The 18,048-nt window shown below is 45.5% G+C and overlaps 1 protein-coding gene across 6 annotated transcripts in view; it reads right to left on the bottom strand.

The window, feature by feature from the left end:
* LOC135055015 (catenin delta-1-like) overlaps window positions 1-18,048 on the bottom strand; it is a 259,589-nt gene that overhangs the window by 53,211 nt on the left and 188,330 nt on the right. For all 6 annotated transcript variants that reach the window (XM_063958563.1, XM_063958564.1, XM_063958562.1 and 3 more), the window contains 3 exons: window positions 17,713-17,908; window positions 8,755-8,872; window positions 7,914-8,061 (listed from right to left, as the gene is read on the bottom strand). In XM_063958563.1, the coding sequence (XP_063814633.1) occupies window positions 7,914-8,061; window positions 8,755-8,872; window positions 17,713-17,908 (462 nt within the window). The remainder of the gene's footprint in view (window positions 1-7,913; window positions 8,062-8,754; window positions 8,873-17,712; window positions 17,909-18,048) is intronic.

The following is an 18,048-nucleotide window of genomic DNA, read 5'->3' as shown; positions in this document are numbered from 1 at the left end:
GCAGAACTTCCATGTGTCGTTTGGAATCTGCATCACCTGTCCACTGCCGAGTCCATAACCCTCTCCTGGCAGAAATGGACATTGCACTAAATTTGGATGCTAGCCGGCAAATATCCCTCTGTGCATCCCTCATGTATAAAAGTGCGTCTTTTATATGCTCTACGTTCAGCAAAATAGTGTCCCTGTCTAGGGTATCTATATTTTCTGACAGGGAATCTGACCACGCAGCAGCAGCGCTGCACATCCAGGCTGAAGCTATAGCCGGTCTCAGTATCACACCTGTGTGTGTATATATAGATTTCAGGATAGCCTCCTGCTTTCTATCAGCAGATTCCTTCAGGGCGGCCGTATCCGGAGACGGTAGTGCCACCTTCTTCGACAAGCGTGTGAGCGCTTTATCCACCCTAGGGGATGTTTCCCAGCGTGACCTATCCTCTGGCGGGAAAGGGTACGCCATTAGTAACCTCTTAGAAATTACCATCTTTTTATCAGGGGAAGCCCACGCTTCTTCACACACTTCATTTAACTCTTCAGATGGAGGAAAAGCTACTGGTAGTTTTTTCTCTCCAAACATTATACCCTTTTTTGTGGTACCGGGGGTAACATCAGAAATGTGCAACACATTTTTCATTGCCTCAATCATGTAACGTGTGGCCCTACTGGAAGTTACATCAGTCTCTTCGTCGTCGACACTGGAGTCAGTATCCGTGTCGACATCTGTGTCAACCATCTGAGGTAGCGGGCGTTTCAGAGCCCCTGATGGTTTTTGAGACGCCTGGGCAGGCACAGGCTGAGAAGCCGGCTGTCCCACATTAGGTATGTCGTCAAACCTTTTATGTAAGGAGTCAACACTATCACGTAATTCCTTCCACAGCACCATCCACTCAGGTGTCGACCCCGCAGGGGGTGACATCACATTTACAGGCATCTGCTCCGCCTCCACATAAGCCTCCTCATCAAACATGTCGACACAGCCGTACCGACACACCGCAAACACACAGGGAATGCTCTGACAGAGGACAGGACCCCACAAAGCCCTTTGGGGAGACAGAGAGAGAGTATGCCAGCACACACCAGAGCGCTATATAACACTGGGATCCCACTATCAATGAGTGTTTTCCCTATAGCTGCTTTTTTTATATATATTACATATATATATATCTATACTGCGCCTAAATTTAGTGCCCCCCCTCTCTTTTTTACCCTTCTGTAGTTTTCTCAGACTGCAGGGGAGAGCCAGGGAGCTTCCTTCCAGCGGAACTGTGAGGGAAAAATGGCGCCAGTGTGCTGAGGGAGAAGCCCCGCCCCCTTTTCGGCGGACTTTCTCCCGCTTTTTCTGTGATACTGGCAGGGGTAATTTTACATCTATATAGCCTCTGGGACTATATATGATGTATATTTTGCCAGCCAAGGTGTTATCTATTGCCCCCAGGGCGCCCCCCAGCGCCCTGCACCCATCAGTGACCGAAGTATGAGGTGTACATGAGGAGCAATGGCGCACAGCTGCAGTGCTGTGCGCTACCTTGGTGAAGACTGAAGTCTTCTGCCGACGATTTTCCGGACCTTCTTCGTGCTTCTGGCTCTGTAAGGGGGACGGCGGCGCGGCTCCGGGAACGAACACCAAGGTCGGGCCTGCGGTCAATCCCTCTGGAGCTAATGGTGTCCAGTAGCCTAAGAAGCCCAAACTACCACCTGTTAGGTAGGTTCGCTTCTTCTCCCCTTAGTCCCTCGCTGCAGTGAGTCTGTTGCCAGCAGATCTCACTGAAAATAAAAAACCTAAATATACTTTCTTTCTAGGTGCTCAGGAGAGCCCCTAGTGTGCATCCAGCTCGGCCGGGCACAAGAATCTAACCGAGGTCTGGCGGAGGGTCTTAGTGGGAGGAGCCAGTGCACACCAGTAGTCTAAAAGCTTTCTTTGTAGTTGTGCCCAGTCTCCTGCGGAGCCGCTAATCCCCATGGTCCTTACGGAGTCCCCAGCATCCACTTAGGACGCTAGAGAAATAGACAGTGCAGGCAAGTCAATTTAGACTATGTCGCTGAAAAAGTTAGTTAAAAATCGCTCATATTTTGTGTGCACAAGCGATTTTTCCCAGCGATAGCGATCTGTTTCCTTCTAGCCGCTCCCCGCCGCCCATAGCTCAGTGTGCGGAGACTGAAGAGGGAAATTACCGTAATGTGTACAATGGGTGCGCTGTCTGCCGTAATGTGTACAATGGGTGCGCTGTCTGCCGTAATGTGTACAATGGGTGCGCTGTCTGCCGTAATGTGTACAATGGGTGCGCTGTCTGCCGTAATGTGTACAATGGGTGCGCTGTCTGCTGTAATGTGTAAAATGGGTGCGCTGTCTGCCGTAATGTGTACAATGGGTGCGCTGTCTGCCGTAATGTGTACAATGGGTGCGCTGTCTGCTGTAATGTGTAAAAAGGGGACGCTGTCTGCCGTAATGTGTAAAAAGGGGATGTTTTTTTTTTTTTTTTTACAGGTACCCCTATTGGATTCTACTGGACAAGGGGACGTGATTGGCGGCGTGGGATGTAGGTAAGTATGTGTGAGTGTGTAAGTGTGTTTAAATAAAGTTTTACTGTCACGGTGTGAGAGTTGTGTTTTTATTTGGGTATTTCTTTTGTTGTGGAACTACAGGTACCAGCGGGCCCGTTATTTCCCTGCATGCTGGTACTTGTGGTTCTCCAAGTACCAGCATGCGGGGGGAGGCTTGCTGGGACTTGTAGTTCCACAGCAAAAGACAATATTCTTTTTATGTCATTTTGAAAGGCTATCAGCCTCCCATCCACCGCCCACGGATGGGGGGGGGGGACACAGCCTCGGGCTTCACCCCTGGCCCTTGGGTGGCTAGAGGGGGGGACCCCTTGATTTAAGGGGTCCTCACTCCTCCAGTGTACCCCGGCCAGGGGTGACTAGTTGGGGGGGTAATGGCACGGCCGCAGGGACCAATATAAAAGTGTCCCCCGGCTGGTGCATTATCTCCTTGGCTAGTGGAGCCCGGTGCTGGTTTTAAAAATATGGGGGACCCCTATGTCTTTTGTCCCCCGTAATTTTTAAACCAGGACCGGACGCAGAGCCCGGTGCTGGTTGTCTAAATATGGGGGAACCCTACTCATTTTTTCCTCTGTATTTTAACAACCAGGACTGGCTCAAAGAGCCCGAGGCTGGTTATACATAGGAGGGGGGACCCCACGCAATTTTTTTTTAAAACTTTTAGCTATTTAAATACCAGCCACCCTGTAAAATCGTCCTATATATGACATTCCCCCACTCATCCCTTTATTTAAATGAGATAGTCAAAATCTCCCATAGCCAAAATCTCTTGCATAGTTAGACAAAATCTCTGGTAAAGTTAGTCAAAATCTCCTACTGCCAGTTCAAGGGAAATCTCTCAGTCAAAATCTCTCATAGTCAAAATCTCTCCATGTGTATGCACCTTAAGTTTTCGGAAATAAGGCAGCAGGTATAGAGTACACCAGCTCAGTAGTGTCCCCATCTTTTGGGCTGCAAAGATCTACACAAGACCTTGCTCAACAAACCCTTATGATAACACCTACACAGTGGTTTCAATCAATAAATATTTGGATTATGAGGCGCAATATCCTGAGCAAAGGACCAAAACACAAGAGACTATGGTGGGGGTACCCAATTAGCAGCAATAACGCGTTACAAACTGATGCTATTGCACGAAAATCTGCTTATCGCACCTACCCTATTCCAAAATGGAATTCTAGCCGGCAAAAGCGGTGATAAGTATAGGAGAAAATGGGGAAATCTGCCTGTAGCCCCCCAAAAGCCAAACTAATATAGAAAAACATTATAGAAGGCTAAGTGGCCCTAAAACAAAAATATGTGGCATAATTAAATTAGGTGAAATGGCTGTTACAATCAAAAAATTTTTTTTTTTTTTTTTTTTTTTTTTTATAATGATAGGAAAAAAAAATTTCAGCAAAATAAGTGATGACATTTGGGGTACATAAAAATGGGTTTAAGTATATATTTGGTTTATTTTAGGAGACCTAAAAAAAAAAGTGGTTATGGATCAATTACTTCCACCTGCAAGTCTGAAAACACTTGTCTCACTCATACAGCACCCCAATATAACTGTCCCATACCCTGTACCCAAAATTTCCGTAACTACATTTTTCGACACCAAAAATTACGTAATTATTGGCTAATTATAAAAAATAAAAAACTTGTAAGTGCCTAATTAGTCATTCAGGGGTGTCCAAGGGGTTCTGAACAAAACCCCAACGTTTTTAGCTCAAAATAGGGATTTCGTTCTGAGCTGATGGAGAAATCCGCCCTATGGAGACCTATTGCCGATAACTTATCTCCGCTAATAGGATACAGGCGATGTTTTGAAGATAATTGGATACTCCCCATATATAGTAATGTTTGGTAGGGGACGTAAATAAAACAGGGGAGAAGAGAGACTGCTGAAGCCATTAACAAGTGCTTTTTCAGGGCAAAACCACTAGATCCACCATGAAGTCAAATACTTAAGGCAGTATTGTCTGCTGTGGCACCTTGAGGCACATTATGGTTAATGCGATTGGCAGCCAGCAGCGCTGGTTTTGCCTATCAAAAAAATGCGGACAAGCAGGAGCGCAACCCTGTTCACCACCACCACCACATAACTAAACCCAATGATGACGGGTAAACAATTAATTTAATAATTTGTTCTGAATTTGTAAGATAAACTTTTGGCCTAGGGGTGCGCTGGAAAAAAAAAATTGTGATTGTACGATAGGGATGCAGGGGAGAGGCAAAGGGTTGCCCCTAACACCCACACAGTAGTAGTGCCCCTTACACATTACGCCACATGCTGAGCTGAGGCAATAGCGTCCAAGTAACCATCTGAAGATCAACTGACTCTGGAGCCTGTTTGAGAGCCTATAGGACCACATTAAGATCCCGTGGAGCTACCGGCAGACGAGACAGTAGTTGAATACGCAACACACCCTGTAACAAAGTTTGGATCTCTGTAAGAAGGGACAAAAGCCACTGGGAAAAAGTTTTTCACAGGTCCAAAATCTGTACTCTTAAAGAACAAAGCTTTAAACCAGCCTCCAAACCCCCCTGAAGGAAGCCAAAGATACAAGAGAGGTGAAACAGAATATATGAACCCTCCTCTATTCACAACACAAGACGTAGAGAGTTTCCACACTCCGTAACGATTGCGCGACTAAACCAATTTCAGGGTTTGCAGCATATTACAGACTTCCAAAAACATATATCTTTAGTTTCTAAAAGCTTCGCGTCAAAAGCAAGCCTATTGAAGCCAACTAAGCATTTCTTTGTTTAGAAATGGACCTTGCTGTAGCAGGTCTAGTCGAAGTGGAAGGCAATACCCAGAACCTACCAACATTTTGAGAATATCGACATACCAAGACCTACATGGCCAGTCTGGAAGCACTAGATATACAGTCACCCGTTGATCTTTTATGCGCTTAAGTAACCAAGGCAACGTTGGGGCTGGTAGAAACGCTAGATGAAAATCCCACAGAACAGTCATGGCATCCACTGTAAAATCAGAGGGCCCATGGATCACGCACAAAACTGCAGAACCTTAAATTGTATTGAGAAAAGGAAGCTCTGCCGAGGAAGTCTGCTTCCAAATGTACTACTGCTGAGAGGGGTGGTCTTCTGTATGCAGACTGACGGGATCCCGGCACACAGTATACCGGCGCCGGGATCCCGACAGCCGGCATACAGACACTTATTCTCCCTCGTGGGGATCCACGACCCCCCTGGAGGGAAAATAAAAGTGTGACGCGCGTAGCGCGCCACCGTGCCCGTAGCGTGGCGAGCGCAGCGAGCCCGCAAGGGGCTAATTTGCGCTCACCACACTGTCGGTAAGCCGGCGGTCGGGCTCCCGGCGCCGGTATGCTGGTCGCCGGGAGCCCGACCGCCGGAATATCGTAGTGAACCGGCTGAGAGTGCCAGTACAATTTGCCCTGGAATGGGTTTGGACTGCCATCACTGCCGCACTCTTTGTGCCTCCCTGATTATTAACATACTGTATGCCACAGTCCCCCCGTCCGATTTTGGAGAATTTCCCACTGGAATTAGTCAAACCTTGCGTAATTAATGGTCTCAAAAGGTGGAAACCACTGTGCCAACCACTTCACGTACAACAAGATTGACCAACGAGGCACTGACCGTACCATCATGACCAAGTTATTAAGGGTCCTTGCTTTGGACTCCAGCAAGACAACTCACTGGAAAAAGTTGTCAAATACCACTCCCAAAATCTGAAGGTGATGACAGGGTATTAGTTGAGACTTCTCGAAATTCGGGATCCAGCCGTGACCCTGTGCGATCTAGGTGCTCCTACAGCTGTGAAGCAGAGTCAGCCTTCAAAGAGCAGATCGCCTAAATAAGGTATGTGTAGAGCTGCGGCTATACTGAATGGTAGGACCTGAAATTGATGGTGATCGGATCAGACTGCGAAACAAAGGAGATAGTGATAAATGGGAACGTGAAAATCCGCATTCCTAACGTCCAGTGAGGTCAAAAATGCCTCCATGCCGTGGATCACTGATCGGAGAGATTCCAATTAAAAATTATCTAGCCACAACCTGGTGTTCGGAAGCCAAACAAATTGTCACGCCTTGAACTAGGAACAAGTTGGAGTAAACCGCAGTTTCCGTTCTAGAGGTGGAACTGGAGCAATGACGCTATCTGAGAGGCGAGAATTGATAGCCTGGTCAGTCACCACCTTCTCTGCATCCTTGGGAGGAATGGTGGTGAAAAAACGCAGTGGTGGCGGACCCTTGTGGTCGATGATGTAACCCCAGGAAATGATACCCAGTACCCAAGCATCTGAAGATGACTCCACCCAACGGTCTCTGAACTGGAGCAACAACACCCGATTTTCGACTGGACCTAGTGGAGAGAGACCCAATCAGGCTTCTCCAGAACCTTGGCCCACGAGCACAGGGTGTCACCAAAAAATAAGGGATTAAAAAAGGTGTAATTTAAGGGCTACCAAGCACACAATTATTTTTTAGCATTGGGCTGTCCGGTCTATTGTTTGCATGCAGTTTAGCTACGCAATCTATTACATAAATATACATAAAATATTTCATATGTGCACCCGATAATATGAATGGAAAGTAAACTGCCAACTTATACTTCTACATCACATTGCTCCTGCACTTTATAATTAAGTAGTAACAGAGCATAATGAAATGTCTCTACCCAGTCAGGAGGCTGGGAATGTCCCAGGAGCCATTTGTAAACTATGCATCTTAAAAATACAGCTGGCAAAAAAAACCTTCTAAGTCATCAATGAACGCACATCTTGACTTCTGGCTACTAGCAAAACTCGATAGTTGGAGTAACTGAGCAATAACATCAGAATGGGGTCAGAAAGACATTTTTAAAGTGATATTTTGCTCATCTTGGATGCCTCCCATTTTAAAACTAGTGGTGAAAGAACAAGTTATTGAAGCATGCAACATGTGTAAAAGGCTTGTGCTATTTTGTGAATGAGAGCAGAGCTGCGTGCAACCAAGCAACGTTAAGTTGTGAGGTTGAATAAATACTTCATAAATGTGATTCGAAGGTATGTAAATGGGTGTTCTACTAAAAATCACTGTTCCTAGTATTACCATATAAAAAGGAGTTTTAACTTGCATTGTGGAAACTAAGACTGCCATGCACATTGGTGCCACTAATAAGGGGGAGCTGGATCATGGTATCGTAACAAAAAGTGGATTATTCTTACCAGAAATTCTTTTCTTTTAATGTATTCCATGGCAGCTTAACTATAACGTACTGTATAGGTTACTAACCCACAGACTGAGGAAGTATACATTATACTTGTACAGTAGAACTATATGATCCTCTTTCATGTACACCTTTCTGTGGATGAAAATAAACATTCAGCTCAGTGTAAATACCTTTACCACGACGCACCCCAAAGCAACTGGGGTTCTGTGGATCAGCATTTGTAACTTGTGGGTTTTCTTGGTACTTCTCAGCCTGTGGTATCTCACGATGGATATGGTAAGAAAGGTTCCTAAGCAGGCACACCACATTTTCCACAAGCTAGAGGGACAATAACCCAGAATAGAACAATTATTATTTAAAAATACATAGGTGGGTATGGTGCTAGCTCTGACCATTATCTTGTAATTTTCTGGAAATAAAATTGCAACAATTTCCACCAGATGCTTTTTATATCCCTTTCAGACGTGCTTCAAAATCTCGTGATTTTACATGTGAACGCACATCAAACCGGGCTTTAGGTAGGTCTCAATGCAAACAACCTAGGTCCACGACCCTGCTCCCAACCAGAGTCCAGACCTATGAATATGCTAGACCCTGCAACTTCCCAGATCTGATGTCTGAAAGGGGTAAATAATCTATTAAAGTTTTCTGCGACATCTATAACCAGAGTCTAAGGCTACTTTTCCACTATGTTACAATGACCATATATGGCAGCACCCAACAAAACTATAAAAATGTTTCTTTTTTTCTGTGTATGCTGCCTGCTTTCTAATGATGTTGCGTAATTTGTATTAAACCCTGTATAGGTCTAAAGCCACCACCATAACCATCAGATATGTCCTAAATGCAGGAAGCTACCAAAGGTATGAACCCACAGAAAGAAAGGTGCAAAATAAATAATAATAATGATACATTTCATAGAAATTTAGGAATTCACTCCATGTTCATAATTAATATTAGCTACATCATATTTGTTGCATTCAAAAATCTAAATTTCAAATCAATATGTACCTTGCTGTCAACTTGCCCATGGCCAACCTCTGAGCGTAACAGGTGAACTACCGAATCCACCAGCCCCTCACACTCTCTCATTTTCCGGCGTGCTTCAGAGCGTTCAGATGAGATGTTTCTGAGTACAGAGAAGAAGTGAAACATAACATTTCAGTGGGGAAAAAAAAAATACACAAAATCAGAAGCTGATCATATTTCATTCAGAAGTATGTTTGACATGAAAAGCTGTCTGCTGTAGAGTGACCACGCAGTTTCTACGGTGTAACTTGTCTGATGTCTAACTTGCCTCCACTCACCTCCTCCGACCACAACACTGCTTACTGCATTGTAGAATCTTCACAGGCTAGGTCACATTCAGTAGACTGTGCACACACATTATGCAACAGCTCAGTACTAACACAAATTGGCTGGGGCACTTTCACAAACCTTAAGAGAATTTTTGGCTTTTTTTTCTCTTAAGCAGTATGGGGGACACAGGACCATGGGGTTCTAGGTAGGGTATACAGGAGCTGACACTTAAATATTAACTATAGCCTTAAATATTCTTGGTTATTGGACTCTTAAGAGAACAACAAAACAAACCAGTAGAGAAAAGACTGTCAAGAACCAAAATCTTGCACCACTGAGCATGAGGGAGGGATCACTGTCCCCCCAACCTGCTTAAAGAGAAAAGGATTCAACGGTAAGTGACCAAAAAATCCTCTTTGCTCTTTCAGCAATGCTTGTGGGAAAGAGGTCACTGGACCATGGGACGTTCAACAGCTGTCCCAAGAGGAGAAAGGCTGCCAGACTGGGGAACTGTACTCCAAAGGACATGATGTGAAAAATGGGATTTAAAAAAAAAAAAAAGCAAATGTGTTGACATAGGACCAGCTAGCTACATGACAGAACTGTTCTGAGGCCCCGTGCCGCCTAAGTCGTTGCTGCCACCGTAGTTTAATGTACTGACACCCGGTCTGGTACTGGTTGCCCTGCACTAGAATAGGCAGTCTAATCCAACGTGCAACGGTCCGCTGTGTAGTCAGCCAACCACGTTTATGTCCATCGTAAAAGGACAAAACAGAGAATCTGTGCGGCGGACAGAAACCTTGACCAAGCAAATCCGCAGCGCTAAGACTACGTCTAATAGAGCCAGACCATTCCAGTACTGTGCAAAGCTGCAGAATGAGGAAAAACTGAAACAATTACCTGATTTAAGTGAAAAGCCAGTACAACTTTTGGCTGGAAAGTAGGAACCATACAGAGAACCGCTCTATCGACAAGGACTACTATAAAAGGCGGCTTTGCAAGACAAAGCATCCAACTTGGAAACACACTGAGCTGATGGAAGGCCAAGAAACAAGCAAGATGAAACTTGGAGGTATAAACCCTTCTCTGTTTACACAAGATAGTTTCCATACTCTGGTTAATGCCATGACTAAATTGGTTTCCAGGCTCGCAGCATGGTACAGACTACCATAAATAGAAAAACTTTTAGCTTTAAAAAGCTCAGTATCAAAAGCCAGGCTGTTTAAGCCAACAGAGGAAGGTCCACGTGTTGTTGCAGGTCTTGTCAAGTGGAAGACGCCACCTGGGACCTACCGACACTGAGAATATCTGCGTACCACTGCCTACGTGGCCAGTTTGGAGACACTACTATTACAGTCACCCAGTGATCTTTGATGCGCTCAAGTATATGAGGCAACATTGAGGATGGTGGAAACATATGTTTGTATGAAACTACCATGCAGAACAGTCATGGCATCCACTGTGAAAGCCAGTGGATTCTTGGACCTTGCACTAAATTGTGGAACTTTGAAGTTGTTTCAAGAGGCCATGAGATTCACTTGCAGAAGGCCCCACTACCAAACTGTTTGAAGACCTCTGGTGACTTTGTCGGACTGAACATGAACTGGCCAGCCAGACAGGACGGACTGGGCGCCCCAAAAGAGATAGAAAGATGGCTTGGAACTCGAGCACACTAATAGGCAGAGCAGTCTCAGACCATGATCAAAAGGCCATGGAGCCGAAGATGTAATGTCACGGAACCCTGACCTAGGAGACAGCCTTCTGTGGTCACGAAGACCAACTCAAAAGTCATGGATTGTCCCTGGAAAAGATGACTGGAAACCATTCACCAATGGAGAGAGACTGCCAAGTGTAGTTGGACAGTACGTAAAACAGAGATGGAAGAAATTACAGTAAACTGTCCAATTTTGAAGAATTTCCCACTAGAATTTTCTACGAGGGGAACCTGGCGAATTCAATGATCTTGAAAGTGGAGAAAATTGAGCTAACAACTTCAAGCACAGCAAGATCAAAGCATGAGGCACTGACCGTACCATCATGACAAAGTTCTGTAGGGTCCGTGCTTTGGACTTCAGCAAGAAAATCTGCAGGAGAAAGGTGTTGAAGACCACCTCCTAGACACTGAAGGCACTGACGAGATATTAGGTGAGACTACTCGAAATTCAGTATCCAGCCGTGATCCTGAAGTACTTTCACTGTGCAATCTAGGTGCTTTAGAAACAAGGAATCTGAATCGGCCTTCGTGAGCAAGTCCAAATAAAGTAATGGGGGTATGATTGTGATACCTTCTTTGGAGCAGCAAGCTTGCAATCACTGACATGATCTTGCTGAAAAATCGCAGAGCTGCTGCTATACCAAAAGGTAGGGACTAGAATTGATGGTGATTGGATCAGACTGCAAAACGGAGGGGAGAATGATGACCTGCCCAAACAGGAACATGAAGATACACATGCTTGACATCCAGTGTGGCCAAAAATGTGTTGGCCTCCATGATTTGGATCACTGATTGGAGAGATTCCATTCTAAAATGATCAACCTACTGCACAAAGTGCAAAGAATCAGTATCTGCCGGAATGAGTCAATCGTCTTCCGAACAAGAAACAAGTTGGAGTAAAACTCCAATTTCTGTTCCAGCGGTACGAGAGCTATGATGCTGTCTGAAAGGAGAGAAATGATAGCCTGGATCCAATGCAATGCCTTCTCCTCACACCCTGGGGGACATCACTGGGAAAAAACAACCTTGATGAATGACCCCCTAATGGTCGATGATGCAACCTCTGGAAAGGATACCAAGCACCCAGGCATCTAAAGATGACTCCACCCAACGGTCTCGGAACTGGAGCAACTGCCTTCTGGCTGTTGACCAGAATGGGTGGAGGAGGACCACATTGCCAAAGCCTTGGTCCCCTAGGGGAGGCTTGCACCAGAAAATCTGCAATTGAAAGCCGAGGAAGAAAAAGGAGGAGCGAAAACTTCGTAAACGAGAACCCTGCTATTTAGGGGCAGCCACCAGAAGAAAAGTGCTATTCCCACCGGTAGCCTGAGCAATAATTGTATACAGTACTCGGCCACATAGAAAAACCCCAAATAGAAGATTCAAAGGAATGTTTTGATTCTGAATACGCACTCCAAGCGCATAGCCAAAAAAGCACTTTGAGCGGAGACAGCAGTTACTCGAAACCCCAAAAGCCACCTGAGCACCGTCTTGGACAGCCTCGCACACATTCAACTGCACCAAAGCTATTTCACCAATTAAAGTAGGGAATCCCTGGACATATCACTGAAGCACCTTAACGAGTTTGTTGGACCACGAGCTCGAAGATTACAAAAATGGACTTGAGACAACCTTCCAAAAAAATTTTATGTAACAAATCCTTAAAAGGACGCTAAGCCCTGAACAAGAAGAGATGTGTGTCTACCTAAATGCACCAAAAGCAAATTTGCAGGGAACGGAGAACTTTATATCCAGTGTCTTCAAGAACTTCTTAATAAGATCGGAAAGAGCCAATTGGAAAGTAACTACTTTTCCTGCAACTAAGTTTGAACAGACCCACCACCTCCAGTAAGCAGTCCAAAGAGTGCCACACTGCAACAATGAAACCTTCCACTCCTGAACTGGCGGAAGACACCAGTTCTTCACCCCCTGGGACGACAACATGCGTAAATTCGGCCTCTACCTCCTCAGAATCGAAAACTTCTAATGTCCTGGGGGAAGGAAGACACCAGTATGCCTCGCACAGCTTAGGATCATCAAAAAAGGTGTTCCAAATAAATGTATACTTCAACTCTAATGCTGTGCGCTCCATAGTCCGAATCAAAGCTAGTTCCCCCGTCTGAGAAGTCAGACAAAGTAGCACTAATTTGATCTTCTCGCATAAGCGCTACTAGCTTCACTTAGTCAGGCACAGACTGCCCAGAACAAGTTCACACTGGCTCCATCAGGGTAAACGTGATGCCTCAGTGACACCAGGTCCAGCCTGACCGTCATTGCACAAAACCTCAGAGTCCACCTATTCACATAGAAATGGAACGTTACACTTGGTGCAAGTGAAAAACAAAGCAATAGTAGCACTTTATGCCTTGAAAGATTTTTATTTGTACGTCAGAGTCCCCACGTAGTCCCACATAACAAATGAAGATTGACACAGGTCACTGAGCCACTGCATAATCCCTGACATAAGCAAAAAATAGGAATTTAATACCTACCGGTAATTTACTTTTCTCGTAAAATCTGCCGTACTGGATTGCCTCGTAGGAGGCTACCATCTTGCCCAGTAAGCGAATGCAATGATGAACCGAGATCTTGCAGGGTCTGAGCACCAAGCGGACCATAGCCTGGATTAGTCAAGGCCTTGTCCATTGGAAGAAATACCTTTTGAGACACGTATCATTCCCAGGAACTGAATTCTTTGGGACGGTTCTAGGCGAGACTTCTGGAAATTTAGGATCCACCCATGGTCCGTAAGCAGGTAAGTAGTCAAGTCGATGCTGTGTAGCAGACATTCCCTGGACACCGCCTTTATCAGATTGTCTAAATAAGGGACTATGTTGACTCCCATCCTGCGCAATTGCAGCATCATCTCCGCTATGACTTTTGTAAATACCTTGGAGCTGTGGAAAGACTAAAGGGTAATGCCTGAAACTTGAAGTGGTGGTCCAGTATAGCGAACCAGAGGTAAGCCTGATGAGGAGGTCATATGGGGATATGTAGGTAAGCATACTTGACATCCATCCAGGGAAACTAGGAACTCCCGTTCCTCCAGACCGTAGACCACTACCCTCAGGGACTAAATTTTGAATTTGAACACGCTTAGATATGGGTTCAAGGTCAAGGATTTTAGGTTCAAGATGGGCCGTACCGAAACAGCCCGGTTTTGGTGCAACAAAAAAGGCTGGAGTAAAACCCCTGTTGTGCAACGGAGGTGGTAGTGGGACAACAACTACCGTTTGTAGTAGTTTTTGAATGGCATCTTGCAAGGTAACCCTTGCTATGGGTGAAGCTGGTAAGCCTGACTTGAAGAATCTGGGAGGAGGTAGCGCTTGAATTTCTAACTGGTATCCCTGAGATATAAGGTCCCTCACCCAAGGATCCTGGCAGGGCTGTGCCCACACATGGGCGAAGTGTTGGAGGTGAGCACCTACCTGAAATCCACCCTGCTGCCGGGGTCAACAGTCACACAGAAGGCTTAGTGGATGAGGATCCGGAGGCCTGGTCCAGAGATCCAGCAGCTGCTGGTTTACGGGACTTACATAGAGTTCCTCTAGCCGCATTTGAGGTGCCTCTGGCTCTGCCTCCGAATCTGGCCACACGAAAGGGCTGCAGAGAGGCCCCAGGCTAGGGACGTCTAGCAAGAAGTGCAGCAGACGGCAGATATGTAGACTTACCCACCGTCGCCTGAGAGATCAACTTGTTCAGTTCTTCCCCCAAACAAGGCATCCCCTGGTAAAAGGAAGATTCTCCACACCTTTCTTGGAATCAGCGTCCGCTGACCAGTTTCGCAGCCACAGAGCCCTGCGAGCCGAGACAGCCATAGCTGTGATACGGCCATTTAAGAGACATAATTCTCACTCATAAAATTTGCAGCATCCTGTATATGATGCAGTAGTGTAAAGATCTCCTGAGGCAGGGAGTCAAACCCCCTTATTATATTATCAGACCATTTTATCATGGCCCGGGAAATCCAGCCGCAAGCTATAGTGGGCCTTTGAGCTACACCCACCACGGTATAAATAGATTTGAGAGAAGTCTCAATTTTGTGATCAGCTGGGTCCTTGAGAGAGAGCGAGAGAGCCCCAGGTACAGGCAGTACAATTTTACGTGACAGTCTGGACACTGAAGTATCCTCAGACGGTGGATTTTCCCATACTTTCCTATCCTCAGGAGGAAAAGGAAAGGAATTTAGCAACCGTTTAGGAGTTTGGAATTTCTTGTCAGGATTGACCCACGCTTCTTTAGAAAGTGCGTTTAATTCCTTTGATATGGGTAAGGTGGCAGAGGATTTCGGTTTCACATTAAACAATTCCTCCTCTGGTTCTGACTCTTTGGGGGTAATTCAGACCTTATTAGGCTGCATTTTCTTACAGACTGCGATCAGGTGCGAACTGCGCATGCACAGCAATGCGCAGGAGCATCGCACGGGTACAAAGTGGATCGCCACTCAGTGGAAATTGACCAGAAGAAGTCATTTGTGGGTGGCAACTGACCGTTTTCAGGGAGGGGTTAGAAAAACACAGGCGTGTCCATGCGTTTGCAGGGAGGGTTCCGGACGTCAATTCCGGTCCTGGACAGACTGAAGTGATCACAGCGGCTGAGTAAGTCCTATGCTGCGCAGAAACTGCACAAAAACAGTTTGTGCAGCTCTGCTACACATGCATTCGCACACTTGCATAGCTAAAACACACTCCCCCTGTAGGTGGCGACTATCTGATCGCAGCAGTGCAAAAATCGCCTGCTAGCGATCAGGTCTGAATTAGGCCCTTTATCCGGCATGTTGAGGACTTCTCTAATAGCATAAACCAGGGCTTCAACCCCCGGGTTCAGAGAATAGTCATCTTCCACATCTAACTCTCCCTCATCCAGCTCTGGCATGTCAGTATCAGAGTCAGACTGGAACACCTGTGGGAGTGTGCGTTTATGAGAGACCACCAGAGGGGGCTGAGGAGCCTGTCTGGTCAGCAGCTTTAACCAAGAAATCACCTACAGATTGTTTAAGGGTCTGCCTTTCCTGTCTGGCGGTAGCCAACTCTGTATTAATGTTAGCAATCATGGTTTATGAATCTAACCACTCAGGTTCCTGCATACTACTACCCTGTGAAGGGAGAGAACACTGGGTACACAGGAAAGAACCCCATGGGGAAGGTGTAAACTTAAGGTGCATACACACTAAGCGCTTCTCCTCCCTGCCCAGCAATGTCAGCGGGGGTGAACGTCTTTCCATAGCAGGACGCTATGGAAAGCCGCTCACCCCGCTGTTCATCTACTGGCAATACCAGCAGATGAACAGTGGCGCACATCAGCACTCATCGCCGGGGCATACACACTGGGCGGTTTTGAGCTTAAAGCAGCTCAAAACACCAAAAGTGAGCTGCTTTTTCGCTCAAAATCGCCCAGTGTGTATGGGCCTTTAGTGTTACATGAGGGACAGTGTCTTTTTCCCCAGACATTCTTATTGCAGAAAACGCACAGTTAGGTGAATACACAGTGCAGTGACAACACGGATCGTGAAACAGTACAACAACCCCAGACAGCCCGAATAGAGTGACACAAAGGATTGGGACCAGCACACAATACCTCAGGCAGAACAGTGCTCCACTGGGTATACATACAAAATACAGTTGGTGATTCAGTGGGTACTGTGGAGGAGCAGCTCCAGCATGCAGCCTGGCAGGCTGGCAGGCAGCAGCAGCAGGAAATGGAGCCTTTCAGCCTCTGGTCCAAGCACACACTAATAATTTCTTAAAGTGCCAGGCTCCAATGGACCCGATCTATACCCATGGTACTAATGTCATCCCAGTATCCACTAGGACGTTCGAGAAACAGACCGTAAGAAATAAAAATAGCCTCTTCCAGGCAGGATAAGTATAACAGCTGTAGAGGAAAGGAGCAGAGGAGAAAACTGTGCGTCCTACGCAGCAAGCAGACTTATACCACTTGCTGCACCTGCACTGTGGCTGCACTCTCCTGTTACAAGTGAGGGAAAAGCACTTGGTATGCCCCAAAACGAGCTCCATGTATAGTGTGCACTTCCTAGGATGTGCCCTTTAAAAACCCAGAAAGAAAGAATTGCTGTCCGGCACCATTTAAAAAGGGTGAAAGCACGCCCAGGCAGCCTCACAGGAGACTGGACTGAGCTAGCTGTCGCCACTGCACTCATGCTGTGGCAGAGTTTAACTAGAAATGAACGTGAAAAATTCACAAAGAAAATATATAAATGAAACTGTTAAAGGCTGCTCAGCAGCTCCCCGCCACCCACAGAATGTGCCTAACACCTCAGACACTTTAAGGATACTGTCATTCTGAGGTCGGAGGGAAAAGGAGCTTATGACCTAATTCAGACCGGATCGCAAAAGCAAAATATTTCTCTAATGGACAAAACCATGTGCAGTACAAGTGGGGCAGATGTAACATTTGCAGAGTTAGATTTGGGTGAGTTATTTTGTTTCTGTGCAGGGTAAATACTGGCTGCTTTATTTTTACATTGCAATTTAGATTTCAGTTTGAACACAACCCACTGAAATCTAACTCTCTCTGCACATCTGCTGCACCTGCACTGCACATGGTTTTGCCCATTAGAGAAAAAGTTTGCTGTTGCGATCTGGTCTGAATTAGGTCCTTACTTTTAAAGCAATTAGATAATATTTAAGTGCCAGCTCTTACAGACCCAACCTACAACTGCATGTTCCAGAGTCTCCCAGTCTTGCTGGCAAATAAAAAACATGGATTGTACATTTGTAATACATGCAGAACAAGGCAAATAGTAATAAAAACTTATAACAACTAAAAAACTATAAAGTTTGCCACTTCAAATTTACAACGTGATATATTTCTACACTAAGATCCTTCTACAAGCTCTGAAAACTGAACTACCATATGTGTGGTTTAAATTAGATCTTTCATCAGAAAATAAAGCAAGTGCAAAAAACTTGAAAAGCCAGAGCTATTATACTTACCGCAAACATCCTGTTGTATTAACCAGAGCTGGTTCCCACTCAATATGCCTGGATTTACCTTCCTCTGTATTCACTGCTCCATTATCTCTCTGCCAACCAGAATATGGAACCAGAATCTCCTGGGTCAGAGTGTACAGGGCTTGGTCCACAAGCTCCATCTTTATGGAGTCCAGAGAGGATAAATTCCAGAGAGTTCCTATTGTATATGTAACATTGAGAGGAAAATAATAACCCAATTTAAATGCATAACTGAATAAAAAGGACTTCTCTGATACTATTAAAAAAAATTTCAAGGAGCATTACACTTATCCTGAAATGTATCTAAAGTTCTGAGCT

This window comes from Pseudophryne corroboree, chromosome 3 (assembly GCF_028390025.1).
Source record: "Pseudophryne corroboree isolate aPseCor3 chromosome 3, aPseCor3.hap2, whole genome shotgun sequence".
Taxonomy (NCBI): Eukaryota; Metazoa; Chordata; class Amphibia; order Anura; family Myobatrachidae; genus Pseudophryne; species Pseudophryne corroboree.
The sequence above is the reverse complement of the archived record's forward strand: the minus strand, read 5'-3'. Positions and strand labels throughout refer to the sequence as shown.